This window comes from Mchenga conophoros, linkage group LG10 (assembly GCF_057382185.1).
Source record: "Mchenga conophoros isolate Kocher_MC1m ecotype Shallow Benthic linkage group LG10, M_conophoros_male_GT1.1, whole genome shotgun sequence".
Taxonomy (NCBI): Eukaryota; Metazoa; Chordata; class Actinopteri; order Cichliformes; family Cichlidae; genus Mchenga; species Mchenga conophoros.
In genome coordinates, this window is record NC_140535.1 from 36,812,449 (window position 1) to 36,839,524 (window position 27,076).

General features: G+C 43.4%; 1 protein-coding gene across 2 annotated transcripts; it reads right to left on the reverse strand.

Annotated features, from left to right (window-relative positions):
* Positions 1–348: 348 nt before the first annotated feature.
* LOC146566458 (macrophage colony-stimulating factor 1 receptor 2-like) lies at positions 349–26,356 on the reverse strand. 2 transcript variants are annotated; one of them, XM_085290130.1, is made up of 22 exons: positions 26,266–26,356; positions 9,185–9,460; positions 8,761–9,051; positions 8,529–8,665; positions 8,290–8,452; positions 7,108–7,426; positions 6,813–6,928; positions 6,396–6,504; positions 6,135–6,295; positions 5,929–6,026; positions 5,637–5,763; positions 5,298–5,402; positions 5,083–5,193; positions 4,410–4,569; positions 3,965–4,038; positions 3,329–3,417; positions 3,127–3,249; positions 2,924–3,035; positions 2,714–2,813; positions 2,517–2,643; positions 2,353–2,434; positions 349–1,087 (listed from the first exon to the last, which is right to left on the reverse strand). In XM_085290130.1, the coding sequence occupies exons 1-22, from the start codon at positions 26,315–26,317 to the stop codon at positions 1,011–1,013; spliced, it is 3,009 nt and encodes a 1,002-aa protein (XP_085146256.1). In that variant the 5' UTR covers positions 26,318–26,356; the 3' UTR covers positions 349–1,010. The 2 variants fall into 2 exon arrangements, with proteins under 2 accessions (XP_085146256.1, XP_085146257.1); XM_085290131.1 differs by having other exon boundaries at positions 349–1,092.
* Positions 26,357–27,076: the final 720 nt, after the last annotated feature.

Here is a 27,076-nt window from a genome sequence, read left to right on the forward strand (position 1 = left end):
GACCCCGCAGAGGGCTGATCCACCAATCAGCTCACAAACACTAATGAAGTTTGTAGTAGGCAGACTTCATCATCATCATCATCATCATCATCATCAGGAAACGTGTGAGGTCTGAAGGAGCTTCAGGAGTTTCTTCCTCCTGACACAGATAACTCAGAGGACGCTGACACTGGCTCCTTCCTCCTGTGACTTTATCACAGTCTAAAGTCCAGCTGCTGTAAACCTGTCAGGTAATCTACCTTAATCTGGCCCCGCCCCCGCACTTACCTGACAGCTGGAACAGAGACTCATTAATCACCAGCAAATAAAGATGTAATTAATGAAAGCGGTGTGATGAAGCTGTTCAACGACTGTTAAAGTTTTACTTTATTGTTCGTTACCTGTTCATACAATAGGCTCTGCCCATCAACACTGAACACTGTGTCTGTGCTTATCACAGGTAAAAACAGGTAAACAGAATCACTGACGGCACTCGTGTGTGTTTCCTCCTCTTGCTGCTCCTTGTGAAATCATCCAGAGCAGGTGACAGGTGAACCAAATCATCACAGAAACTTTATTGTTACACAAACATCATACGAGCATCGGCAGGTTTACCACAAAATACACAGCGAGCACTCAGAATGCGCATGGAAGCAGCAAACAACCCAACACGCTTAGAAACGTGGCTCACGTTACACACAGCTGTGAGGTTGGACGAGAAAACAAATGAAAGCAAAACTAATTTTAGATATTTTACAGCCAGAAACATCAGAAGAATCAGAAACAGGACGGTTTGCAGAAAAATGATCATCCACCGTCACGACTCGACTCTCAGCATCAGAGATAAAAAACGCCCACATCTGGAAACGTTCAATGTAAGTTTAAAAAACAAAATCAGAATCAGAAGATCACACAGAGTTTAAAGCTTTGATCCGCTGGTGTGACACAGAGTTTGGTTGGTGCTGCAGTTTGTCCATAAAGTTTTCAGCAGTGAGGATGAGTGTCCTCAGCCAGGAGATATGACCGGGTTCTCAGTTCTGATTGGACGAGAGGTTCAGGACAGCTGGTAGATGTTCGGCATCTTTGATTCCTTCTCCTCGTCGTCGTCCTGCTCTGAAATCGGGACATTTTATTGTGATGTCATGGTTTCATCTCAGAGTCACACACAGTTCAACCAATCAGGACAGACTGTGACTGAAATCCAGAGGGAGAAGTCAGAGGTCATGGCGTGGTCTCATCAGAGGTGAAGGTGTTTCTGACATTAAAACTCAGTCATCCTATCAAATATGTGAACACCTGATTCACAAGTTCAACAGTCAGGAGTCATTTTACTGACACAACTCGTGAAGGAAACTTAAGAGACCTCTCTCTCATCCCTTCATTAACCAGGAGACAGTCTGAGCAGATCTCAGATCTGCCGAATTAAAACCTGTTTGGAGCTGCATCATAATGTTCCCATAACTTTATTTATTATTATTTAGTGTATTATTTAGTATACGTTTTCATGAAAGCCAAAGGAAAGCCTGGGTTCAGACTTTATTCTTATTTCTGTTTTACAGGCGCTTCAGATCCTCCATGCCTTTACTGGTAATAATACACACACAGCTCAGATTAATTTATTTATACAGAGCCAGCTCACCTCAAGCTGCTCAACCCTGGGAAGACCCAACAATCAGCTGATCCCTATCAGCTCTGAGCCTCCATGTTAGCATCAAAACATCAGCATGACTGAGGACCACAAACACACGGCTCACGTATCACAGATAAGCTCCAGTAAAGAGCCGCAGGACAGACCTGAAGCCTGGAGCACAACACCAGGGTCTGTAGTTTGAAACTCACAGCTTCTCCGAGGGTACCATGAAGGCACCGCAGGTGTGTGTGAAACCTTTATTTACCTTCTGATGGAGAAGGTGATCTGACTGAACACAGAGAGGACTGTGACATTTACTGCCTCTCTTATCATCACAGCAGTTCTTAGCTGAGCTAACATAAAAAGGGTTTTCCTAATAACCTGATACACCTGTGTCAGGTAACAACACAATGAGGCTCTGACTCACTACAAACACACACACTGTTAATGATTAATGACTGCATTAATCACAACATTTCTGATTGACTTCAGTTCTACAAACTCATCTCTATAAACACATAACAGTCCCAGAAGGCTTTGTTTGTGGTCTTTGGACCAATCAGGCTTTGGCTTCAAACCTGTGAGAAGCTCAAAAGTCATTAATGCGCCCAAACTCATCTGACTGGGACTCAGCTTTTTACTCGCTAAACACTGATCACGTGATTACATCTGCACCCCAGGCGACTTCATGATGGTTAAAGACTCTGACCCTGCAACTCTATCACAGAAACAGGTGAGCTCACCTGGCTTCTCATCCTCTCTCTTCATTGTTTCTTCTTCTTCTTCTTCTTCTTCTCTGCACTCGTCGATGTTCCTGTAAGTCGGCTGAGGACACAAGAAGAAGAAAGATGATGAGGCACAGCCTGTCAGACGACACAGAGGGCTCGTAGGCCCTTCACATCCTCACCTGGTCGCTGTAACGTGATGACATATCATTGGTGGAGGGGAGAAGTCTGCTGATAAGCTGACCAATGGTTTTGAAGGTGGGTCTGTGGGTGGGCTCAAGGCTCCAGCAGAGCTTCATCAGCTGATACCTGCAGAGACAGGTGAGCGTCACTTTCAAAACAACTTTATGAGCACTGACACGAGCATCTGTGAACTCACATCTCCGCCGGGGCGAAGTCAGGCTGCTCCATGTGGCCGCCATCTTTGATCATCTTGTAGAAGTTGGTGTCCACGGCAATGTTTGGGTATGGGCTCTTTCCTGGACAGGTGAACAGAAGACTGTCTCAGAGAATGGCTGCTGAATGTCACGTACTGCTCATCACCAGAGCTGAAATGTGGTGAGGTGGTGCGTGGTGTTGCCATGGTTACCCAGAGAGAAGATCTCCCAGAGTAAGACTCCGTAGGACCAGACGTCGCTCTGCACTGTGTAGACGCACTGAAAGATGCTCTCTGGAGCCATCCACTTCACTGGGAGGCGGGCCTGTCAAAATAAAACAGCGAGTATCAAAATAAAACACAGTGATTGTTAAAATAAACAGCAACGAGTATCAAAATAAAATATGAAGACTGACATTTCCTTGAACGATGTAACTGTCATCATTGCGAATGTCTCGGGCCAAACCGAAGTCGCAGATCTTTGCAACATGACGATCAGTCAACAGGACATTCCTCGCTGCTACGTCTCTGTGGATACACTGAACCACACAGGTGAGGCGCACAGGTGAAACAATGGTGATTGTTGTGAAAAATGATCCCATGTGAGTGTTTCCTTACATTCCTGGTGGACAGGAAGTCCAGACCCTGAGACACCTGGTAGGAAAAACTCATGAGGTCACTGACTGAAAGACCATCTGTCTGCACACCTGTGAGAAAGACAGTGAGATGAGTTCTTTAATTGCCATAAATGTAAATTATGTCAATTTGTTTAATTTATTGTCATTATGTATGTTATTTATTTCCTTTATTTATTGTTGTTCCTTTTTGGGTAAGAACCATGTTACATTCTATGTTGCGCACAGGCCCCTTTAAGTGGCACTAAGGGAAGTTAAGAAAGCATGTACAAAGAAGCTAAGTTGTAAGTTAAATAAGTCACAAGAAGGATTAAATAAGCTGTTTCAAAGTGAAAGGCAGCTGTAAAGAAGAGAAAAAGAAGTCTGGAAGTGTTTTGTTCAGTTTTTGTTCCTGAAGCGGACTCATTCCCTCATGGTTGCATGATTGTGCATTTGTTAACTTTGGTTTAAATCTTTACTTACAATATTTATGTTTGATCATTCAGTGCATTTATGTAATGACAGTTTGATGGTAGATTTTATGGTGGTTTGGAGGAGAAGTGTGACTGAAGAATACATCCATCTGTGAACGAAGAACCGTGGTGCCGTGTATTACCTGGAGGTAAGTTCAGGTTCTTACCCTGGTGTGTTTGCCCCGGACTCAGAATTGGCTGCATCTCCTGATACTCCGAGCAGCATGAGATCCCGCTGTCACTGCAACACATATTGGATGTTACACATCAGCTGGGGTTTGAACAGGTAATGGTGGGGCTGCAATGAAACCTAACCTGAACTTCTCAACAAGCATACCTGCCAAATACGGAATACACTAACCCTAGAGCGTACAGGTGTTAGAGCTGGCTGATCTGTCAGTGTGAAGCAGCGTGATCTGCCTCCGACTGTTTGCTTTACTGTTTACTTTGGTATTAACATCTGATCTGTTCTAAGTGATTCACAATCAGTAACTGTAGGTGTGCTGAGGCACACTCAGCCTTTCCTTTCCTCTAAAAGGCTGTGATGATAATAAAGTGCACAGGTGTGAGCAGCATGAAAGACAGATGCTCTGAAACTGAGAGGCGTCACACCTGCGGAGCCTGGCGTGCTGGGCCGCCATGTTCTTATAGAAAGCCTCTTCCTGTACTTCATCCACAGTCACCATGGATGCCACGATGTCCTGAGCCCGACCCCGCAGGAAGTTGAGCAGGTCGCCATGGCTACAGTACTCTGTGATCATCAGCATAGGCCCTGGATAGTCAAAGGTCAGAAAACCACAAGTTGAAATGACTGTCTTTTATTCAGGCTTTTCTTTTTCTTCTTTGAGTCTAACAGCTGAAATGATGTCCACGTGATAGACCCCCCAGGAACTAGGCGCTTCATTTGAAGCACACTTTGGCTTAAGTTGATGAGCGGCTTATTTCCAGACTGCAGAGGACGGCAACCACACAGCAGGGAGTGCTATATTTTTAGTGTAATACAGAGCATCAGCCTCTGAGATGGAAATCAAACCAAACCTGCAGTTCCTCTGGCATCCGGCAGAAGCAGCAGTGAGTCACTCCCCATAGACTCACATGTTAAAATTTTACAGCAGAAATAAACATGTTTACAGCCTGATACACAGAAGTCATAACACCTGTATGAGGGCAGATTGTTTCTATAACTCACCTGTTTTAACTGTATTCAGACCTTAAGTTTGCAAATTTTCACAATGAATCTTTGACCTACAGTCTACAATCAGTATTTAATAAACATCATCATCACCCCCACGAGTACAGGCTCCCAGCAGGTTAACGATGTTGTCATGGTAGCCGAGATGGCTGAGAATCTTAAGCTCAGACATCAAAGCCTCCCGTTCCTCCGAGTGAGCGCTTGCTGTGGACAAACAGGTGATACATTGGATCATACAACACGAACAATACGATGATGATAATGATGATAATGATGAGGATTGTGATTATGAAACTCTGCATACTAACGTTTAAGCATCTTGACAGCGACTCTGGTGATCTTGTTGTCAGTTTCCAAACCATACGCCGTGGCCTCAACAACCTTCCCGAAAGCCCCAGAGCCCAGGATGGGACCTGAAAGACAGAAAGTCGAGAACATGAAGAAGAAGCCGGAGAGAGGAAGGCTGAGGAGTCAGATCCTCAGTTTGAAGGTTAAAGTGAGCGTGAGCCTGATTCTGTTTGAACTTTCTTCGTGTTAAAAAGGGGGTTCTCCTTTCCCACTGTCACCGAATGCTTCACATTACAATACAAAACCTCAAGACGGCCATCATTGTGAATGCTCCCTGATTAAAACCCAATGTTTCGTACCGAGGCGGAGTTTGTCTCGGGGAAACTCCCACTTCTGATTGTATGGCAGCTGGGTGGGGTCAACAAAGGTGTAGTTGTTTCCATCAGTGCTTTCGATGATCTTCCAGCGGATCTCATACTTGGGTTTCTGGCAGAAGAAGAACAGCAGGTGAAGATTGTTTATTAGTCATCAAGCTGTCAGTCCAACAAGCCTCTGATAGGCTTCACCCACTCACCCACCTCCCTGCTTAGCTACAACAAAAATGACTGATCTCTGACCTGGTGAGCTCTACAGGAGGATCAGTAAATTTACCTGTCTGCACTTGTAGAAGAGGACCAATAGGAGCAGGAAGAGGACAGCGGTGGCACTCAGAACTCCAATCAGAGGCGGAGTGAAGATGATTGGATTCCCTGTAGAAAAGAGGAACTCAGATGAATCTTTATTTAAACCAGTTTGATAATGAAAGAGATTTAACTGCTACCCGTCTGATTAATCCAGTTTTATTCCCCCACACTTACGATGATGGAAGACCCGCAGAGACTCTCCCATGAGGTTGGAGGCAACACACTCCACAGTGACATCATCATCAGCTGACAGGAGGAAGTGGGACCTCACCTCCTCACCGTCCTGTGAGGTCACACTGGCCTGAGAAACCTCATTGGTAGCAATGTGTGCACACCTGTAAGAGAAGCAACATTTTTATTTTTAAAACAGCGCCTCCCTCAGGACAGATTTCACATGATTCTGCAGCCTGTAGCTGGCAGCGCCAGCATACGTACGAGGGCTGGATGCCAGGACAGGTGAACCAGAGAATTGTGGGTAGTGGATATCCTGAGCTGTTGCATGTCAGAGTACTGTTCTCCAAAGTGATATCAGTAGTCGGAAAACCTAAAATAACAAAACTGTTTTCTCAGACTTCAGAAAAGACAAAAACAGAGGTATAAACATCAGCTGAGAGCTTCTTTCGGGATCATGTGATCAGAAGAGGATGAGAAAACAGCACAGACCGTGCCATCTGGAACGTTTCAGACATTCAGCGACTTCTGTTAAAGTAGATTAGACTGCCCTCAACATCAGAAAATACCACTAAAAGGAGAAACTGTGTATTCAGGTGTCTTATAGTATAGCATGCGACTAGATGTCAGACTGTGAGAAGCTTGCGGTGAGGAAGAACGTGATTACAAAAGCTTTCTTACGGTAGACCTTGAGGTCGATGGTGTGTGAGCCACTGAAGAAGGAGTTAGAGAAATGAAACAAGTATTGCCCCCGATCCTCCGGACGCATGCGATGCAGCAGCAGGGTGGCTTCCGAGCTGCAACATCAAAAATACTGCCTTAAAAAATGTTTACACCATCACTACCAACTTAACAAGCCCTTGTACAAACACTACCACCTCAAAGGAACACAGAATATTCCACCTAGGAAATACCACCTTAAAACACTGAGGCACTCCTGACAATAGAGTGGGAGTAGCCTGTAGCCATTGCTCACCTGTAGCTGTTAGCAGCGTAGCTCTCCTGGTACACCGTACTGTCATTGTTGATGAGGTGTGTGGGTGTGGTCCAGCGCTGGCTTGTGATTGGAGGATAGGCCTTCAGCAGGAAGGTGAGGGCCACATCACGACCTTCGTGAGCCTCCACCCTGCTGCTGCCATTAACTTTAGCGCTGCTAGCTCTGTAAGCACTAACATTAGTGATGGGTTCCAGTGACCCACCACTAACGTTAACCTGTATTTCATCTGCTGCAGGCAGGTGTCCTCTGACCTGTACGTGCTCACTTGTCTGAAGGTAGATTCTTAGGTAAGGGCGTTCTGAGGAAGAGGAGATACTGTTGGTGGATGTGTGTGACTTTGAACCTGCATTCTCATTCTAAGGCAATGAGTGTACAAACATTAGGTTAGAAACGGTGCAACCAAAATGATCAAAAGTGTCCCCCCCAAACTTTGTTTGCTAGGGCCCGCTATGTTTTACAAGAATACTACCCCCCCAACCCCCGCACAAATACATCCTCCAACCACACACACACATATTTAGTTTTCAAACTCCATTGCAGTTTATTTCACACCTCAAACCTTTTGTAAACAATTAAACCAGTGCTGTCAGCGTTAATCTTGTTAAAATTACGCTAATGTCATAACCACATTAACGCGTCAAATCTCCGTTAGCAAGTTAATGCGGATCACTCCGTGTGTGGGGCTGCACGGCATCAAAGCGTTAGCACGGTTAGCTCATTAACGCGTTGGCGCACGGGGTGATCTGTGTTAACTCGCTAATGGAGATTTGCCACGTTAATGTGGCCATGGCGTTAACGTAATTTTAACAAGATTAACACTGACAGCACTAAATTAGTAAGTAAAAGTAAACTGCAATAAATTACAGGTTGTAATTAAATACACCACTACCTCTTTTGAAAACAGAAAAACAAACCATCTTTAATTATTTTACGTATAGTTGTTGTTTTTTGTTTTGTTTAGTTTTTGTTTTTTACTGTGTAAGAATATTCAACACTGCTATCAATACATTTCTGTGCAAAATGGGTTCAAAAACATAAACAACTGTAGGATACTGTTTGTCTGTGATTTGAAGCGGGGGAACAAACTGTGGCAGGATCAGTTTACTCCATTAGACATGGAAGTAGTGATGTTTTAGTTTATCAGTAAATGTCTTAACTTACCTAGCACCTTGAGCTGGATGGTTGCTGTGGCGACCCCGGCCTCGTTAATTGCCGTACACATGTACTGTCCATTGTCCGTTTGGGTGACCTCAGAGATGCTCAGAGTGCTGTTGATGTACAGCCGCCTGTTACCATAGTAACGACTGTTAGTGGCTTCCAGTTTCTGAAATGAACCAAACAACCAGTCAGCACTTGGAATATTAGGACTGAAAACGCACAGGTGACCTCTGATCTCTCACCTGCTTTCTTGGGTCTGTCCAGGTAACATTATAGAAGTGGGTGGGGTTACTGCAGAGACAGGTAACCTCAAAACGCTCTCCTACCAGACGGACAAATTCATCCTGACTAACAGACAGGGAGGGGGGGTGGCGCAACACTGCATACAGACAGGTGAAGTCAAACAGGTAATCAGATAGGTATACAGACAGACAGGTGTATAGATAAACAAGTGTAGAGATAGACAGGTGTTACCAGGGAGCACCAGCAGGTTCACGGGCCTGGATTTGAACTGTCTGCCATCCTTCCAGCCTGAACACACGTAGCGGCCATTGAACAAAGCCTTCAGGTCTCGGATTAGGGCTCCTCTTCGAGGATCAAAGGTCACGTTCATGGCGGTTGGCAGGTTCCTCCCGTCCTCTGATTGAAGGGTGAGATTTGTTACCAAGGGGTCAGTCAGTAGACACTTGAACAGGAAGTCCTCACCCTCCTTGAGATGGGGGATGCTTCGACGGGTTTCAAACACTTTGGAGAGATCTGCTGGGTCTGAGAGAGGGGGATTATGGAAAACTGGAGGTCATTCTATGAATGAGTTCAGTCTGGTCACATTTGTATTAAAAGTATAAGGAAAAACCAATATCACTAACTAAAGGAACTTCAGGAGGACTACTGATCTTACCTGTGACATACAGGTGGATCCAGCTGTTCAGGTGCGCCAGGCTCTCGTTGGTGTATCTGCAGGTGTATGTTCCAGTGTGCCTGGGTGTAGCACGTTTGACCTCCACAGGGTCTGGTAGGTTGCCCCGATACACCAGTGGAAATGCAGTGCTGGTCCAGTGAACTGACCCGTTACCATGGCAACTGAGGCTGAAATTGGTGCCAGCAGTAAGAACTCGATCAGATTTACTTGGAAGGAAGTCAGAATTTAGACGGATCGATGGTGGATCAGGAGGTTCTGAAACAAACAGAAAGACAACTGAACCCATCAAACACAGCGGTCACAGAGCACACACCTGAATATACCTGAATAGTACAGGGTGGGCCATTTATATGGATACACCGTAATAACATGGGAATGGTTGGTGATATTAAAGTCCTGTTTGTGGCACATTATATGTGAGGGGGCAAACTCCTCAAGATGGGTGGTGACCATGGTGGCCATTTAGAAGTCGGCCATCTTGGATACAACTTTTGTTTTTTCAATAGGAAGAGGGCCATGTGACACATCAAACTTATTGGTAATGTCACAAGAAAAACAATGTCCTAACCTAATGTCCTAACCTAATCCTGATGTCCTAACTCTTAACCTGTAATTTTCAATTTTGTATATTTATATTAATCTGTAAATTAGCAACTTTTGTACATATCTTTACATAAACACCTTGATTTTGCATACTCTGTATATATTATTACTGTGACAGTGTTGAAACCACTTGCACTTTAAACTCTGATTACACCCACACATAAGCACTGCTTTACTTATTTATTACTTTCTTTTTAGTTGTGTGAAGGGAACCTGCAAAGTAAGAATTTCATTCCTCTGCATAACCATCTGTGTTTTGTGGTGTACATGACAAAAACTTTTTCAATCTTGAATCAGAGCTGAGTCACCTGATTGGACCTTTGTGTCTTTTAAGAGATTGGCCACCCAGCAGGTGAGTTTGGACACTAACACTTCCAGTCCGCGGTTTGTTTGAAAACAGAGTTCCAGTCCTGACATTCGTCAAACACAGACGAGGGAACACAGATGCCTCAGACAGTCGATACGGAAATGAACACGCAACTTCTGTGAAACATCATTTACAGCTCGGGGATGGGAACAGCAGAGCTTACGGATTCCACGTGGATTTATCCCTAATCCTTTATTGGTCAGATTTTGTGTGTCAGCTCCCATAACCTGGAACATCTAGCTCTGTGTCACCTAGTCACATTCACGCAGTTTTTCATTGGTGAGACGAACGTGTTACGGTTTGATGAGTTATGTGTATAAACTGACCTGCTTGACATTAACATGTAAATAAAACCAGAGTGAAACCCTGAGAAACGTTTATGAGACGACGATGCACTTCTGAGTCTCTTCAGGGCGGGCAGATGTTATAGATGTTAGCAACATCAGTTTAAAGTGGGTCTCAATAAAAGTACAAACACTGAGAAGAGGATACAACACAACTTTATTTAAAATCAGAGAGGAAACCACTGAAATCATCTGATTTAACACACAGGAGGTCTGTTAGCTGACTGATCCACTGATTAACTGACAGCAGGTTTGTTAGAGCGTTACTGGTTAATATGTGATGTTGTTCAGCTAGAACAAAAATCATTTGTTGTTTGATAGGACTCTTATTGGCTGGTTAACAATGTGTAATTTCATCAGAAAAGATGATATCAAAAAGGGTCAGAGAATCTCATTTGCTGGCTGGTGTCTTGGTGGTCTCCTGCAGGTGTGTGGCGATGCGAGATGTCTGCAGCAGTAAAGCTTGATGGTTTTCAACCAGCAGGCTCTGGTGACGAGCCAGGTTCTGCAGATCCTGGATCTGCTGCAACCCCTGAGACATGCAGACAAGGTTAGACTGATCTCCTCAGCAGATACTGAGATTAAAAATGGCTAATCAATGCTTCTGAATGACTTAATCTGGGTGGCTCTTTGCATACTTGGTCTGTAAATCTTAAACAATGCAGAACCAGAACTTCCAGCACTCAGACAAGCTGTATTAATTTAGTTTAAACTAATATTAATAAGAATGCATCTGAACTAAATCTGAGATATGCTCATCTAAAATCAGCTAAACCTGAGTTAGAACTGTGATGACGTATCTGTAAAAATCCTTGGCTAAATTTATGATATACCAAACGTGCGCTAATCTCATCTCAAATAAACTCAACAACATTAAGTCCAAGATAAATTGAACTAAAGCCGGGCTAAAGCTGGACTCGCCTGAGTTCCCAGGGTGCCAAGCTGATCGACCACCTGGGCCTGCTGTTTGGCCGCCTCCGTCTGGATCTGGACCAGTTGGGTCAGCAGATTCAGGACCTCCTTCCTCCACGTGTCCTCATGTTGCTGAGTCTGGATTAACTCCAGCAGTCTTGAGGTGGAGCCCGGACCGGCAGGGTCAGTGTCTGATTGGCCAGGAGACTGGGCTGCGCCCATCATGATACCAGCGGGTGGGATGTCATGGAGATCACCTGGAGTGAAGACGCCTGAAGTCAAAACTTCAGTTTTTTTGTAGAGCAATCCTATTCCTGTGACTTTCAAAATAAAAGCCCTATTTTATTAAAAGTTAAAGTGTGAGAAAAAGTTGGAGGACACGCTGCTCGTCCTGTGATGACCCCCCCGACACTACACCATATATTTTCAACCGGAACATTATGGTTAACAGGTGGATAGCTGCACAGCAAACAGCCACTTACTGGTAAAGACGAAGTGGTCAGTATATCCTGGTTTAACATGAACTCACTGCTGCAGCACTACAGTGATGGCCATTCACTAGTTAGTTTCAGTGTCCTTATTTTCCTCTGAGGTATCAATTCTGTCACTAGTAACAAGAGGTGGGCAGAATCTTACTTTACTCATTATTCAAGTAACGAGTAAAGATTCAAGACTCACAGCGTTTATTGTCATGTGTACAAAGAAAAGCATTTGTCTGTACAATGAAATTCTCTGCTGTCCACACACAGATCCCGGTTAATATGTACAATAGGACTAGGACAGATAAAATACAAATAGTATAAATAAATAAATGGAGACAAAAAATTGAAGTATTAAAAAGATTTGTGTGCAAAAAGAGCTATGTAAGGCATTACTATTGCAAAAAAGTAATTAGATTACTATTTTTTTCCCCATAAGAGCACTGCGTTACTGCGTTACTAAACCGGGATTTTGTTAGTGAGAGTGTCTCATGACAATGATGTACAAGCATGTGACGTTTGTGGCAGCAACAGACGTGTGCAGATCAACAATGGATAATATGGAGTGCAGGAGAGAGTACGACCATGCAGCGTTTAAAGCGTGGATTTACTCACATTACTTTGAGTTTGATTCTGTAAAAAGTGAGAAAAACATTAGCGTCCACTGTACACTCTGCATGGGAAGAAAACTTCTTTCTACAGCAAAAAGTTAAACTTCAAATCTGAGCAAGTACTGAGCATGCTGCCACGGGAATGTGAAATTCACAGAGAGATCCCCCCACTGACATGACCGCTGTGGTACTGCTGTGGCAAACCTCCACCCGCCCCACTCCTGCTAAACAGGTGACAATAGATTTCGGAGTTGCTGAATCGTTGATTTTATTTATTTTTATTATTATTTATTATTATTATTAAATGTGTAATACAAAAGGATAATACAGGAATGCACAGATATCAACACACCATAGCACAATAAACACAGACAGCAACATGGGAAAGAGTTCCAGTGTGTACATCTGATCTGGGACCGCTGCAATCTTTCGACTGCACCTCCAACTGACCTGATGTCCACATCAGAGGGGAGGTAAGCGTTGGAGGTGGCGTTGGATCCGGGGTAGGGAGGGTGATGCGTCAGTGAGTGCTTATCAGTATCAGTATATATATGTGTGTCCATAGTTCAGCTGAGACAGTGTCCTTCGCCCTGCCAGGCTAAGTAAACAGTCTTCCAGCCAACCCAGGTGAACAGCTGGTTCCGCTTTCTTAATTCTCCGATAAGTCAGGGCCAAGCCAGCTCCGATCAGCAAGAACCCTGTCATCATGGTTCCAAATAGGTAGATATCTTCAGCGTCCTCGATCGACAGTCCCGCCAGGCACACGATCCTCTGCCACCCGTCCATCGTGTATCCGGCAGGGAAAGTCCCTCCAGGGCACTCGGGCTCACCCGAGCCCAGACTTCTCGTTGAGAAAAGGGTGTCAATAACATTCAGAGACCAGTTGATCAAATCCATAATTCTCTTTAGGTTTTAGAGACAGACTGTGAGAGAGTGTTCAGGGAAAGTAGTACACACGAGACAAGACAAGGACATAAGAACTAAGCAGGGAAGATAAGGGAGAGGAGAAAAGTCCGTCCGCCTCCTCCGAGAGCCAAAAGGAAAGCTGTGCACTCTGATTTAAAGGTGAAAAGCACCTGAGCAGGTGAGCAGAGCTGCAGAGTCCAGAATCAGCTGACACGGGTGTGTCACTGTGAGCTCTGAACACTAACCCCCATTGTCAGCACACAACAGCGTGCACAATCAAAATTCAGAATCGCATTTATTGGCCATGTATATGCTCAGACACATACAAGGAATTTGGTTCTGGTAGATGGTGACTCTCAAGCACAACAATGTAAATCTCAACAATGTAAGCAACACAATACACCCACACACACACACACACACACACACACACACACACACACACACACGTGTGGATATATACATGGTACACATGGATACACAAACATACACAAAGCTGTGTAAACCAACCATAAATAACCAATCTAAATCTTATATACATAAACTACAGGATGACAGAAAGGAGATGAAGTGGAATGAGTACTACAGAACATAAGGTGCAGTTGCAGTCTGGCAGTGGGAGCAGTGTGGCAGGTCAACTGTTTAGGAGGGAGATGGCGAGGGGAAAGAAACGGTTCCTGTGTCGGGTGGTCCTGGTCTGCAGGCTTCTGTACCGTCTGCCAGAGGGCAGCAGGTCAAAAAGTCTGTGTCCAGGGTGTGAGGGGTCTGTGATGATCTTCCCTGCCCGTTTCATGCTTCTTGAGAGCTGTAGGTCCTGGATGGAGGACAGGGGGGTGCCGATGATCTTTTCTGCTACCCGTGCAGTCCGCTGCAGGCTGCTCCTGTCCTGTTTAGTGGCTGCACCATACCAGACTGTGATGGAGGAGCACAGGACGGACTCAATGACTGCAGTGTAGAACTGGATCAGCAGCTGCTGTGGGAGACTGTACTTCCCCAGTTCTCTCAGGACAATCGGCACACACTGCAACGTGTGCTTCATAGGGACAAACACAATAGGAAAAAATGTATTTTAAATAGAAAAGGCGGACTGAGTTTGGTGTCACGTTTAACACTTTATGACCAACCACAGAGCTCTTTGCATCTTTACATGTTTACATGCTGTGAAATGCTGCAGCAAGAGTCCTGACAGGGACTAGAAAGAGAGAGCAGATTTCTCCTGTTTTGGCTTCCTGTTAAATCCAGAATTCAAAATCCTGCTCCTCACATACAAGGTCTTAAATAATCAGGCCCCATCTTATCTTAATGACCTTGTAGTACCATATCACCCTATTAGAGCACTTCGCTCTCGCACTGCAGGCTTACTAAAGCATATAGTTAGGGCAATAGGTGGCAGCAGATGGCCACCCCTCCCTGAGCCTGGTTCTGCTGAACCTTTGTAATTGTCCGAGCTCATCCACTCCACACCATGGAATCCTCGACCACCTTACTGAGGGCTGATCATCTTCACTAACCTGCCAGCAGTTGTTTTCCTCTCCTTTGAGTGGCGATATCACTTGGCGTTCGCTCTCTCTGCGCCTGTCTTCATCCTGTCTTCCTTCTCTCGCCCCAACCGGTCGCAGCAGATGGCCCCGCCCCTCCCTGAGCCTGGTTCTGCTGGAGGTTTCTTCCTGTTAAAAGGGAGTTTTTCCTTCCCACTGTCGCCAAAGTGCTTGATCATAGGGGGTCATATGATTGTTGGGCTTTTTTCTGTATGATTTATTGTAGGTCTACTTTACAATATAAAGCACTTGGGGTTGTTGTGATTTGGCACTATATAAATGAAATTGAATTGAAATACAGTTATACCCTCGCTACAACGTGGTTCACTTTTCATGGCCTAGCTGTGTTGCTGATTTTTTTTTTGGTTTCATTCTTTAATACTGGACTTATTTTTCTATGAAGGTTTGAACTTTGAGAGTGTTTAAACATAGGAAAAGTGTGAAAATGTTGATGAGAGAAGTGTATAAAGTGTGTAGTGAGGGGTTTTACAGCCTTAAAACATCTATAATAATTGTAAAAAAATAAACATTGCAGATTTCACATATTGCCAGTTATTTTTAAAATGTAACTCCGGCGACATACGAGGGGTCACTGTAATCACATTTTGAGCGGTTCAGCTTTGTACAACCTTCATAACTCAAAGTGTGAAAGAAGTATCTACATAAAATGCTAAAAAGTGAATAAACCACACAAAACAATGTCCACACTTTTAAGCAGAGAAAGTTTGATTGTTCACCACTTCATTTTTATAAAATGTAGCAAAACCAAAAACACAATGCAGAACAATGAATGTGATCAGTGCCGTGACACAGGCACAGCCTCAGGGGGCTGTTTCCTGCACAGGTGTGTTCCCAGACCCTGACTCATCCTGGTCTCCGACCCAAACACCACCGACACCACCCAGAGACTCAAAACAAAACTGAGCGGCGAGTGAAACAGGACGTGAAGCCGAGGCCCGCGGTCACACGATTTACACGAACATCACCTGCTCGCCGTCACAAACATAGCCTCATGTCCACAGCCTCACATCCACCGCACGTTACAGAACATAGTAATTATAATTCAGCACTGATGATTTTACACATCTGTCTGTATCACACCTGTGACCCAAGAACAATGCAGTGATTCAGGCTGGAACAAAGGCTGGTGTGTATGTGTGTGTGTGTGTGTGTGTAGATTCCACTTCATACAGCATGCCTCATTCACAGCAACACTTTCTCCTATGCTCGCTAACACTCACATTGATACTCTGATGGAGGCATTGGAGCAACTCAGGTCTCATATCTTGTCCAAAGATATTTGGTGTGCAGACTGGAGGGAGCCAGGGATCGACCCACCGTTCTGCTCAGTGGATGACCTGCTCTACGTCCTGAGCTACAGCCACCCTGTAGCTGTGTGTAAGTGTGTGTGTGTGTGTGTGTTCTGTGACTGTTTGTTAAGTTTCAGGTTAACATCTGCTTGTGCCTTTCAGTGCTGATGGAGTTTTTCCAGATGTGCTGCTTAGATTTTCTCCGTGTGTTTTACAGCCTGACAGTGTACACCACCTCAGCTCTGCTCATTTAATCTGACACTCAGGGGTCAGAATATTAGGAACACGCCCTGATCCAGCAACTCCGGCCTGCTGGATCAGGGCGTGTTCCTAATATTCTGACCTAATAATCGAGCGGTGCTCTGATCGATAAACAAAGAAGGACATTTGTCAAGCTTCATGTGACAGTTGGAGACTCACATCATCGAGTTTCGCAATCAGAGCGAAAAAACAAGAAGTGAAACTTTGAGCGTGTCTGTGTGTCTGTTCGTGTGTGTGTGTGTGCGTGGGTGTTTGTGTGTGCGTATGTGTGTGTCTGTTCGTGTGTGTGTGTGTGCGTGGGTGCGTGTCTGTGTGTGCGTATCTGTGTGTGCGTATCTGTGTGTGCGTGTCTGTATCTGTTTGTGTGTGTATCTGTTTGTGTGTGTGTCTGTTTTCTCCTCTGGCTCTGAACTCTGAACAGCGCCAGTGTTATTGATCATTAGTGTAATTATCAGCTGTCGTTTTGATAATGAGTCATTATTCATCTCCAGCTGGATAAAAGCTGATCACAGATCAGATTTACAGTCAGATGTTGTGTGTGTGTGTGTGTGTGTGTGTGTGTGTGTGTGTGAAGGTCAACACACACTCGCACAGTAAAAGCTAACCCTGACAGGAAGTAGAATCCTTCCTGAAGTCTGCTGGTAAAAGTGTTTTTAAACCACACCAACATCCACAGATTGGGCAACTCCAGAGTTTCTGCAGATGGTGTCTCACACCACCACCACCACCATCATCATCATCATCACCGCTAACAAAGTTGGATTCCGTTCTTACACCAAACACAGCTTAAAGCAGTGTAAAGCAGCTCCGCACTGAGCGCGCTCTGTAACGTGAAATCATTTGGTTTTTCATCGAGGTTGGAGCAGCCCCTCCTCTCTGGTATAAATGTGAGTTTGGACTGGTTTTACTGGTTTCCTGATCTGAAGGTTTCACTGAGCCTCAGCTCTGAGGACTCGCAGACTTCCTTTAAACCGCTTCTTCACACTGGCTTTTCTTACTTCGATATGATGTCATCATTTTACCATCACTTTGACGGCTTGCTCTTGACGTTTCTCTTTACTTTGATCCTATTTAGTCACCAGCTGTAGTTAAAGGCCACGTGTAAATTATTCTTTACAGGCTGTGCCCCGCCTTCGTCTGACTATGATGAAGCTCCACAGGTGAGCTCGGCAGGTATGGAAATAGCTGTGCAGTTTGCTGGAGCTCACCCCCACTGGGCAGATACATTTGTGCAGGTGATGAAGAGCACACGCTGCCTGCTCTTTTAAACCCCACTGCAGAAACAATAATGATGCCTGTTGCCTAGCAACCTGCGCCATCTTATATTAAAGAATACAAACTGATCACAAACAAGCAGCTGCAGCAGAGATGACACCTGACGAACTTTTTATCTAATTTTTTGGCACGTTGAAATGAATGGACCACATTACAAGTGTGGTTGCCAGTTTAGCTCACCAGGGTGAGCCATGTTTTAGCTCAGTGAGATGAGCCGCCCTTCTGAGAGGGCCGGGTTCGAATCTTGCCCATGCCCATTTCTTTTCAACAGACAGTTCAACTTTTCACCTCTTTTCAGCAGAAAATTCTGCTTCTTCATCTCTTTTCAGCAGATTCCACTACACAGCATTCACACTGCATTTTCACAGGAAATGCAGCTTTTTCTAGTTTACTTTGACTTTCTTTTGTTGGTTTTTGTTTATTTTTCTTGTGATTAGTTTTGGTTTTATTTGCTTATTTTTTGTAATTCAGCTGAATTTCTTATTGTGTGAGTCTTTTTTTGTGTTGGTTGTTTAGATTTATTATACTTTATTTATTTATTTACTTCTTTTCAGAAGTAAAGTTAAGTTTACATTGGTGTTCTAGTTTAGATTAGTTTATTTGTTTTTTTAACCTTTATCTTACTTTGAGCTGTTCTTACTTCATTTCAGTTGAATTGTAGCGTTTGCTTTCATACTTTAATTTACTCCATGTTGTTTGTGTTAGTTTTCATTTACTTCAGTCTCGTTTAGTTTACTTTTTAAAAAATTGTTAGCTTGCTTTTGCATTATGATTTGTTTTTAACTGTGGTTCATGTTTACGTTGCTTTTGTTTAACCTTTTGTTACTTTAGATTTCTTTGACTCTTTTTAGTGCAGTCTAGTTTTAAAAGACCTCAGCAGCTTTCACTGCATCTGAAACTTGGTATCTCCACCGGGCCTCTTGTTTCAGGAACAGAAAGTTGGGTGTTTGTCAGAGAATTAAAGTCAAACACGTCAAACTGAACTGTCTCTTATTTATTTATTTATTTTTATGGTCACATTCATGTTACCAGTGACTGATCAAAGACTTCTTACATCAATGAGTCTGAATAAGATTTAAAGGGAAAAACACAAGTTTGTTCCATGAAGAGCTGACCGAGGCCGCTGTCCTCTCAGAACTGAGAGGTCAGGAGAGTTTGTGTGGACGCAGAACTGAATCACACCGCACAGACGCTCCAGTAACCCCTGACAGCAGACACACAAACGTCAGAAACACAAACGTCACACACACAAACACACAAACGTCAGAAACACAAAGATCACACACCCAACGTCAGACACACAAACACACAAACGTCAGACACACAAACATCAGAAACACAAATGTCACACGCACACAAATGTCACACACAAAAACACACAGACGTCAGACACACAAACATCAGAAACAATAATGTAACACACAAACACACAAACGTCAGACACACAAACACCAAACATCAGAAACACAAACGTCAGAAACACAAAGATCACACACCCAACGTCAGACACACAAACGTCAGAAACACAAAGATCACACACCCAACGTCAGACACACAATCACAGAGACGTCAGACACACAAACGTCACACACCCAACGTCAGACACACAAACATCAGAAACACAAATGTCACACACACACAAATGTCACACACAAAAACAAACAAACACACAAACGTCAGACACACAAACACCAGAAACACAAAAGTCACACACACAAACACACAAACGTCAGACACACAAACGTCAGAAACACAAACGTCACACACACACAAATGTCACACACAAAAACACACAGACGTCAGACACACAAACATCAGAAACACAAATGTCACACACACACAAATGTCACACACAAAAACAAACAAACACACAAACGTCAGACACACAAACACCAGAAACACAAATGTCACACACACAAACACACAAACGTCAGACACACAAACGTCAGAAACACAAACGTCAAACACACACAAATGTCACACACAAAAACACGCAAACAAACACACAAATATCAGACACACAAACACCAGAAATACAGACTTCGGAAACACAAACTTCAGACACACAAACTTCAGACACACAAACACCAGAAATACAGACTTCGGAAACACAAACTTCAGACACACAAACTTCAGACACACAAACATCTGACACGCAAACGTCAGACACAGAAACATCAGAAATACAGACTTCGGACACACAAACATCACACACGCAAATATCACGCACACAAAGACAAACAGGTCAGATACACAAAGTCAGACACACAGACACACAAACATTAGACACACAACCTTCAGACACACGAACATCAGAAATACAAAACGTTGGAAACACAAACTTCAGACACTCAAACGTCAGACACACAAACGTCAGACACACAAACTTCAGACACACAAACTTCAGACAAACAAACATCAGACAAACAAACATCAGAAATACAAACTTTGGAATCACAAACATCAGACACACAAACACCAGAAATACAAACTTCAGAAACACAAATGTCAGACACACAAACTTCAGACACACAAACTTCAGACACACAAACGTCAGACACACAAACATCAGAAATACAAACTTTGGAATCACAAACATCAGACACACAAACACCAGAAATACAGACTTCAGAAACACAAACTTCAGACACACAAACTGCAGACACACAAACACCAGAAATACAAACTTCGGAAAAACAAACTTCAGACACACAAACATCAGAAACACAAACTTCAGACACACAAACACCAGAAATACAAACTTCGGAAACACAAATGTCAGAAAACAAACGTCACACACACATACATCACACACACAAAGACAAACAGGTCAGATACACAGAGTCAGACACACACACAAACTTCAGACACACAACCTTCAGACACACGAATGTCAGACACACGAACGTCAGACACACAACCTTCAGACAAACAAACGTCAGACACACAAACTTCAGACACACAAACTTCAGACACACAAACTTCAGACAAACAAACATCAGACACACAAACATCAGACACACAAACTTCAGACAAACAAACATCAGACACACAAACATCAGACACACAAACTTCAGAAACACAAACTTCAGACAAACAACCTTCAGACAAACAAACGTCAGACACACAAACATCAGACACACAAACTTCAGACACACAAACTTCAGACACTCAAACGTCAGACACACAAACATCAGAAATACAAAACGTTGGAAACACAAACTTCAGATACACAAACGTCAGACACACAAACTTCAGACACACAAACTTCAGAAAAACAAACTTCAGACACAAAAACTTCAGACACACAAACTTCAGACACTCAAACGTCAGACACACAAACTTCAGATACACAAACGTCAGACAAACAAACTTCAGACACAAAAACTTCAGACACACAAACTTCAGACACTCAAACGTCAGACACACAAACTTCAGATACACAAACGTCAGACACACAAACTTCAGACACACAAACTTCAGATACACAAACGTCAGACACACAAACTTCAGACACACAAACTTCAGACACTCAAACTTCAGACACACAAACTTCAGACACTCAAACGTCAGACACACAAACTTCAGACACACAAACTTCAGACAAACAAACTTCAGACACAAAAACTTCAGACACACAAACTTCAGACACTCAAACGTCAGACACACAAACATCAGAGACACACACTTCAGACACACAAACTTCAGACAAACAAACATCAGAAATACAAACTTCAGAAACACAAACGTCAGACACACAAACTTCAGACACACAAACTTCAGACACACAAACGTCAGACACACAAACATCAGAAATACAAACTTTGGAATCACAAACATCAGACACACAAACACCAGAAATACAAACTTCAGAAACACAAACGTCAGACACACAAACGTCAGACACACAAACATCAGAAATACAAACTTTGGAATCACAAACTTCAGAGACACAAACACCAGAAATACAAACTTCAGAAACACAAATGTCAGACACATAAACGTCAGAAATACAAACTTTGGAATCACAAACTTCAGAGACACAAACACCAGAAATACAAACGTCACACACACATACATCACACACACAAAGACAAACAGGTCAGATACACAGAGTCAGACACACAGACACACAAACATCAGACACACAACCTTCAGACACACGAATGTCAGACACACAAACATCAGACACACAACCTTCAGACACACAAAACATCAGACACTCAAACGTCAGACACACGAACATCGAAATACAAACTTCAGACACACAAACATCAGAAATACAAAACGTTGGAAACACAAACTTCAGACACTCAAACGTCAGACACACGAATGTCAGACACACAAAGACAAACAGGTCAGATACACAGACACACCAACATCAGACACACAACCTTCAGAAACACAAACTTCAGACACACAAAGTTCAGAGTGAGAAGATCCAACCAAAACCTCTCATTGAGTCAACGATCAACAATCAGTAATGATTGGCTAACAGCTTGTGAGGTCGTCAGACCGAGCGGACATACGAGGTTTTCACTGTTTGGAGAAAGTGCTGCAGTTGGGAGGTTTCAATGGGGGGGGGGGGGGGGGGGGGGGTGTGCTGAAACCTCAGAGAGTCAGGAAACACATTTTCTTATTTTTACCAGAGACCACAAATACACACACGCACACACACAAAGGGACTGTGTGTCTGTGTGCGTGTGAGGGTCTCCTCTGTCCCACTTCCTCGTTTTACTTCTCCTTCTCTGAGGACTCTGTGGGAGTGGGGTGGAGGCCATGGAGGAAGCGATCACCACATGTTTACGCCGCTTGGACGCGACTCAGCGGAGTGTCACAGCTCAGCGCTGCGTTTAAGGTCACAACAAAGAGCTGGGAAATGATTGTCCTCTCCTCTGAGGGTGGAGACTGAACACACTGAACAATCACACACACACATACACTGCTGCACTTTTGTTTGATTTAATAAAATATTTAAAAATTAAAACACATTAAATCACAGATCACCACGTGTAACACCATCACGAGTCACAGCACACGGATGAGATTTATTGATTTCAGTGGTTTGTTTCAGCATTTTTGTACTTCATCAATCTGTCTGTGTGTGTGAGAGTTTCTACTATCAGAGTAGAAACTGATCTGGAGTTTCTACTAAAACGTTGGAGGTAGTTCATAAGAGATCACAGGACGAACCTAACCTCAGCAACAGGACTGCTCTCAGCATCGACCAAGTGTGTTTAAACTGTGTCTTCATTCCACCTACTTCACATACAAGGGTCAGTTTTACAGGCAGAAACATGGGTGTGCCATGGGCTCCCCAGTTTCACCCATCGTGGCCAATATGTACATGGAAGAAGTGGGAAAGAGGGCTTTGCTATCCTACCCTGGAACACCACCAATCCATTGGTTCAGATATGTGGATGACACCTGGGTGAAAATCAAATCTCAGGACGTTCCACATTTCACGGATCACATTAACTCAGTGGACCGACTCATCAAATTCACCAGGGAGGATATGAAAAGTGGCAGCTTAGCCTTCTTAGACTGTGAGATTTCCATCAGTAATGGGGGACATCTAAAAGCTGACGTGTACCGTAAACCTACACATACGGATCAGTATCTAAGGTTTGACTCTCATCATCCACTGGAGCATAAACTGGGTGTCATCAGGACGCTACAACACAGAGCGAACACCATCCCCACAGACACAGCGGCCAGGGAGGCAGAAGAACATCAAATCAAGGAGTAATACAGCCCATTGTTGTCTGTGAAGGTTCTCAGTCATCCAGGTCATCGTAGTTTAGGGAGCTTGGAAAGAAAAATGTCTGGACTTCTTTAAGTTTCTTGAAGACGTGTCATCCAAGAAGCTTCTTCAGTTGTAGGTCAAATGGTCGAGAGTCCCAGATTTAAGTCCTAGAGGAGTGTCCCCCAAGGGTGTCATGAATCCCCTGTTGATCCTCTACATAATTGCACAGGTCAAGGTGTGAAAGTAAGTGTAGGTCACAATCAGCCAACGTTGTTTGGCCATTGTCCAACAGTGCTACTGGTTTCAGTCAAACAAATGTCCTGTTTAAAAGGTTGGAAACCTGCAGACAGCTGAGACTGAAGAAGTCACCTGATGATGATGAAATGTTTCTCAAACTGAAAACATTCAGATGGACAGAATCCGCTTTCTGTGCTGACTCCAGGTCAGTTTAACCCTACTGTAGGAGGCTGTGTGAGGCTCTGTTTAACATCCATGATGTGCAGGAGCACAGATCATAATGCACAAAGTGCATTATGATCTGTCTCATAATGCACAAAGTGCATTGTGGGTAAACGCTCAGGCTTGTACCAGCGTGTAAGACAGGTGTCTGCTCAGCACAGGTGAGCACGTGAGGGGTCTGCTTTACTCTACAGCATTTATTAGAGAAAGAAACATGTTTAAAACTAACTATTCTGTTTTTCTTTATTCAACTGATAATAAAGCAAAGCCAGAAATTGCTTCAGTGTCTAAAGAAGAGGCAGCTGATTATTGATCACTAATGTACTGATGTATTGATTGAACATCTGTAGGCAGGTGCGACTGCTCTTCCTGTCAGCCATGAGGAGTTCAGGGTCTGGATAGAGGTCCTGGTCCCGGGTTTCTGTGCTGTCTGTGTCTGTGGGCACGGTAGTGTGGGTGTGTGTCCTTCAGCTGCTGAAGCACAGCAAACCCTCCAACCTTCTTCAGGTTTAAGGCGGTGCTTACTGCTTTACAACTCACTTAAGTTTGCATTATTAGGGGCGTGGCCTCTTCGACTGACAGGTGGATGGTGACACAGGTGACTGCAGCTGCTGGCTGTCTGCTAGCTTCACCTGAGCAGGACCTCTGAACATGTTTGTGCTGCTGGAGCATTTTAATGACATCATGTGACCAATAACATGGCTGTTGTGAGGGCACTGTAATAACAGAGGACTTAGCTGCAGGTTACTGATTAGCAGGTATTCTAACAGCTGGAACATTATAACTTTATTTAAAAAAATAATTATAGAACTTGAATTATAAATTTTACAAAAACGAAGCAGCAAACAAGGGAAGTGAAGAAGACACAAACACAGAAATCACTTCAACTTTCAGCAGAACTACAGACCACGCTGACAACACTCCAAGCATCATGTTCATGGAAATCACTGTTTTCAGGTAGAAGCGCTGACAATGATCCAATCAGAATCCAGAGGACAAAAGCACTAAACATGACCTCCTAATGAGGACTGTGACACCCCCGCCACATGTACGTTAACCACCGCTGCACAGACACGTTATTAGTAACCTGGGTCTGATTCCACGACATCATTTAAAAAGGAAAATATCAGACGTTAAAGCAGCCGTGCTGTTCCAGCCGTGACCCGGTGACCCCGGTTCTGACTGAAGCTCTGTGCAGACGCTGCTGTGCACATTTGCTTCCTGTGGTTCAAACAGCAGTTTAACTGTCCACAAACTTTTGTCCTGCGAGCGCTCTGAAAGCAGCGCCTGGTTTCCTGCTGCTGAATGGCGAAAAGCCACAACAATAAGAGCCTGAGGTCACATGACCCACGCAGTTGGTCAACAAAATAAAAACTTTTTACAGCAGGTTCACGAAACAAAGAGCAAAACACGTGTTTCATGTCTGATATTATATTAAAATCTTTTCTCTTTCAGAGAAACAAACCATCAGAAAATATAAAAATGATAATTTATAAAGTACTTATTAGTTAGAAATATTAAAACATCAATCTGAGCAACAAATCAGCCATTTTCATTCCTGTTGCTCCAGTGTTATCTAAAAGAATAATATACATGTGATAATTGTGTAATAAACATGTAATAAACTAATGACACCATTACCAAGCTGTAATAACATAACAAAATCTTAAAATAAAATGAATCCTTTAAAACCTGAACCATGAAATAACTGCCAGAAGTCTTTAGTTTTTTGAACTTTCAGACAATATATATAAAAATATATCAAACTTTAATTTGTATATAAATGAATTTTCAGTTGCACCATATTTGCTACATAAGCCATATTTTTGCAATTTAGTCATTAAAAACGTGTCATGTATAATGTTTTGAGGGTAAAACAAAGTCACACTGATGATGTAGAAGTCTCAAAAAGTCACAAAAACACATGAATCAGATACGATACGCCGGGCTTTAAAGAGTAAAATGTTAATTTCAGGTCATGAAAAGATTAAATGTGTCGTAAACATTTTTAATAAAATATTTGTTTTGTTCATTGAACATCACTGATCGATGTTTGATTAAACAAACAAGCTTCCTGATGTTATTGATTTGATTATTAATAAGTGATGTTACTAATGTAACTGTGATCTGAGACCAGTTTCAGGTTTTCCTTTTCATCACTTTGAATGTTTCAGAGTCTTGTTTCTGTTGTTTATTTACAGTTTGTTTTGGTAAACAAAGAGTAAACATAAACAGATTTGTTTTCTTACCTCCTGCAGAGCGGCTCAGGGCGATGAAAAGCAGCAGACAGTGGAGCCACATCTCTCTCTCTCGCTCAGTGTTGTTGGAGCTGAAGTCAGAGTGAATCTGACTGAATGAGTCCAACTTCCTCCTGAAACACCGAGCGCTCAGCTGCCCCTCCCCTCCTCCTTGCATCCAATCACAGGAGGGGCTCAGTCCTCTGAATTTGATCCACAGGTAACTTCAGCTGGTTTCTGTACTATCAAATTGGTTCACTTCTTACCTGGACCATCACCATGGTAACTGATGCTGCAGACCTGACTTGGGGCCCGTTCTTCGTACCTCGCTAAGTAGGTTAGCTGGATTAGATTGTTGACGATTTCGCGTGATCCTGGATCGTTCGGTTCCCCGAAGCTCATCCGGGACTTGCTGCCATAGCAACAGAGCTGTAAGCGTAAACCTGCTCGGGAGCAGGCTTACTTTATGTAAACAGGATTAGATCGCGGCCACGCAGGTATGTCCGCTTCATTTATACGAAAGCAACAGCGATATTCCACCACTGTTTCACCATAAATAAATAACATCAATGTAACCAAAGATAATGCAGCACTTGATCCATTTATTGATTTCACACAGATACATACAGGTCACTTCCTAAAAAAGGGGAAATGTACTATTAACATTCTATTACATGTATGTGATTATTACAGATGTAAGTCATATTTCACAGTAGTAATTGTAAATTACTTTGTGTAATCAAGATGAGAGACCACGGCTATAAAAGCGAAGGTGGATTTGGGAAGCCCGTCGCAGCCATGTCCTGTCCGTATACGCGAGCCA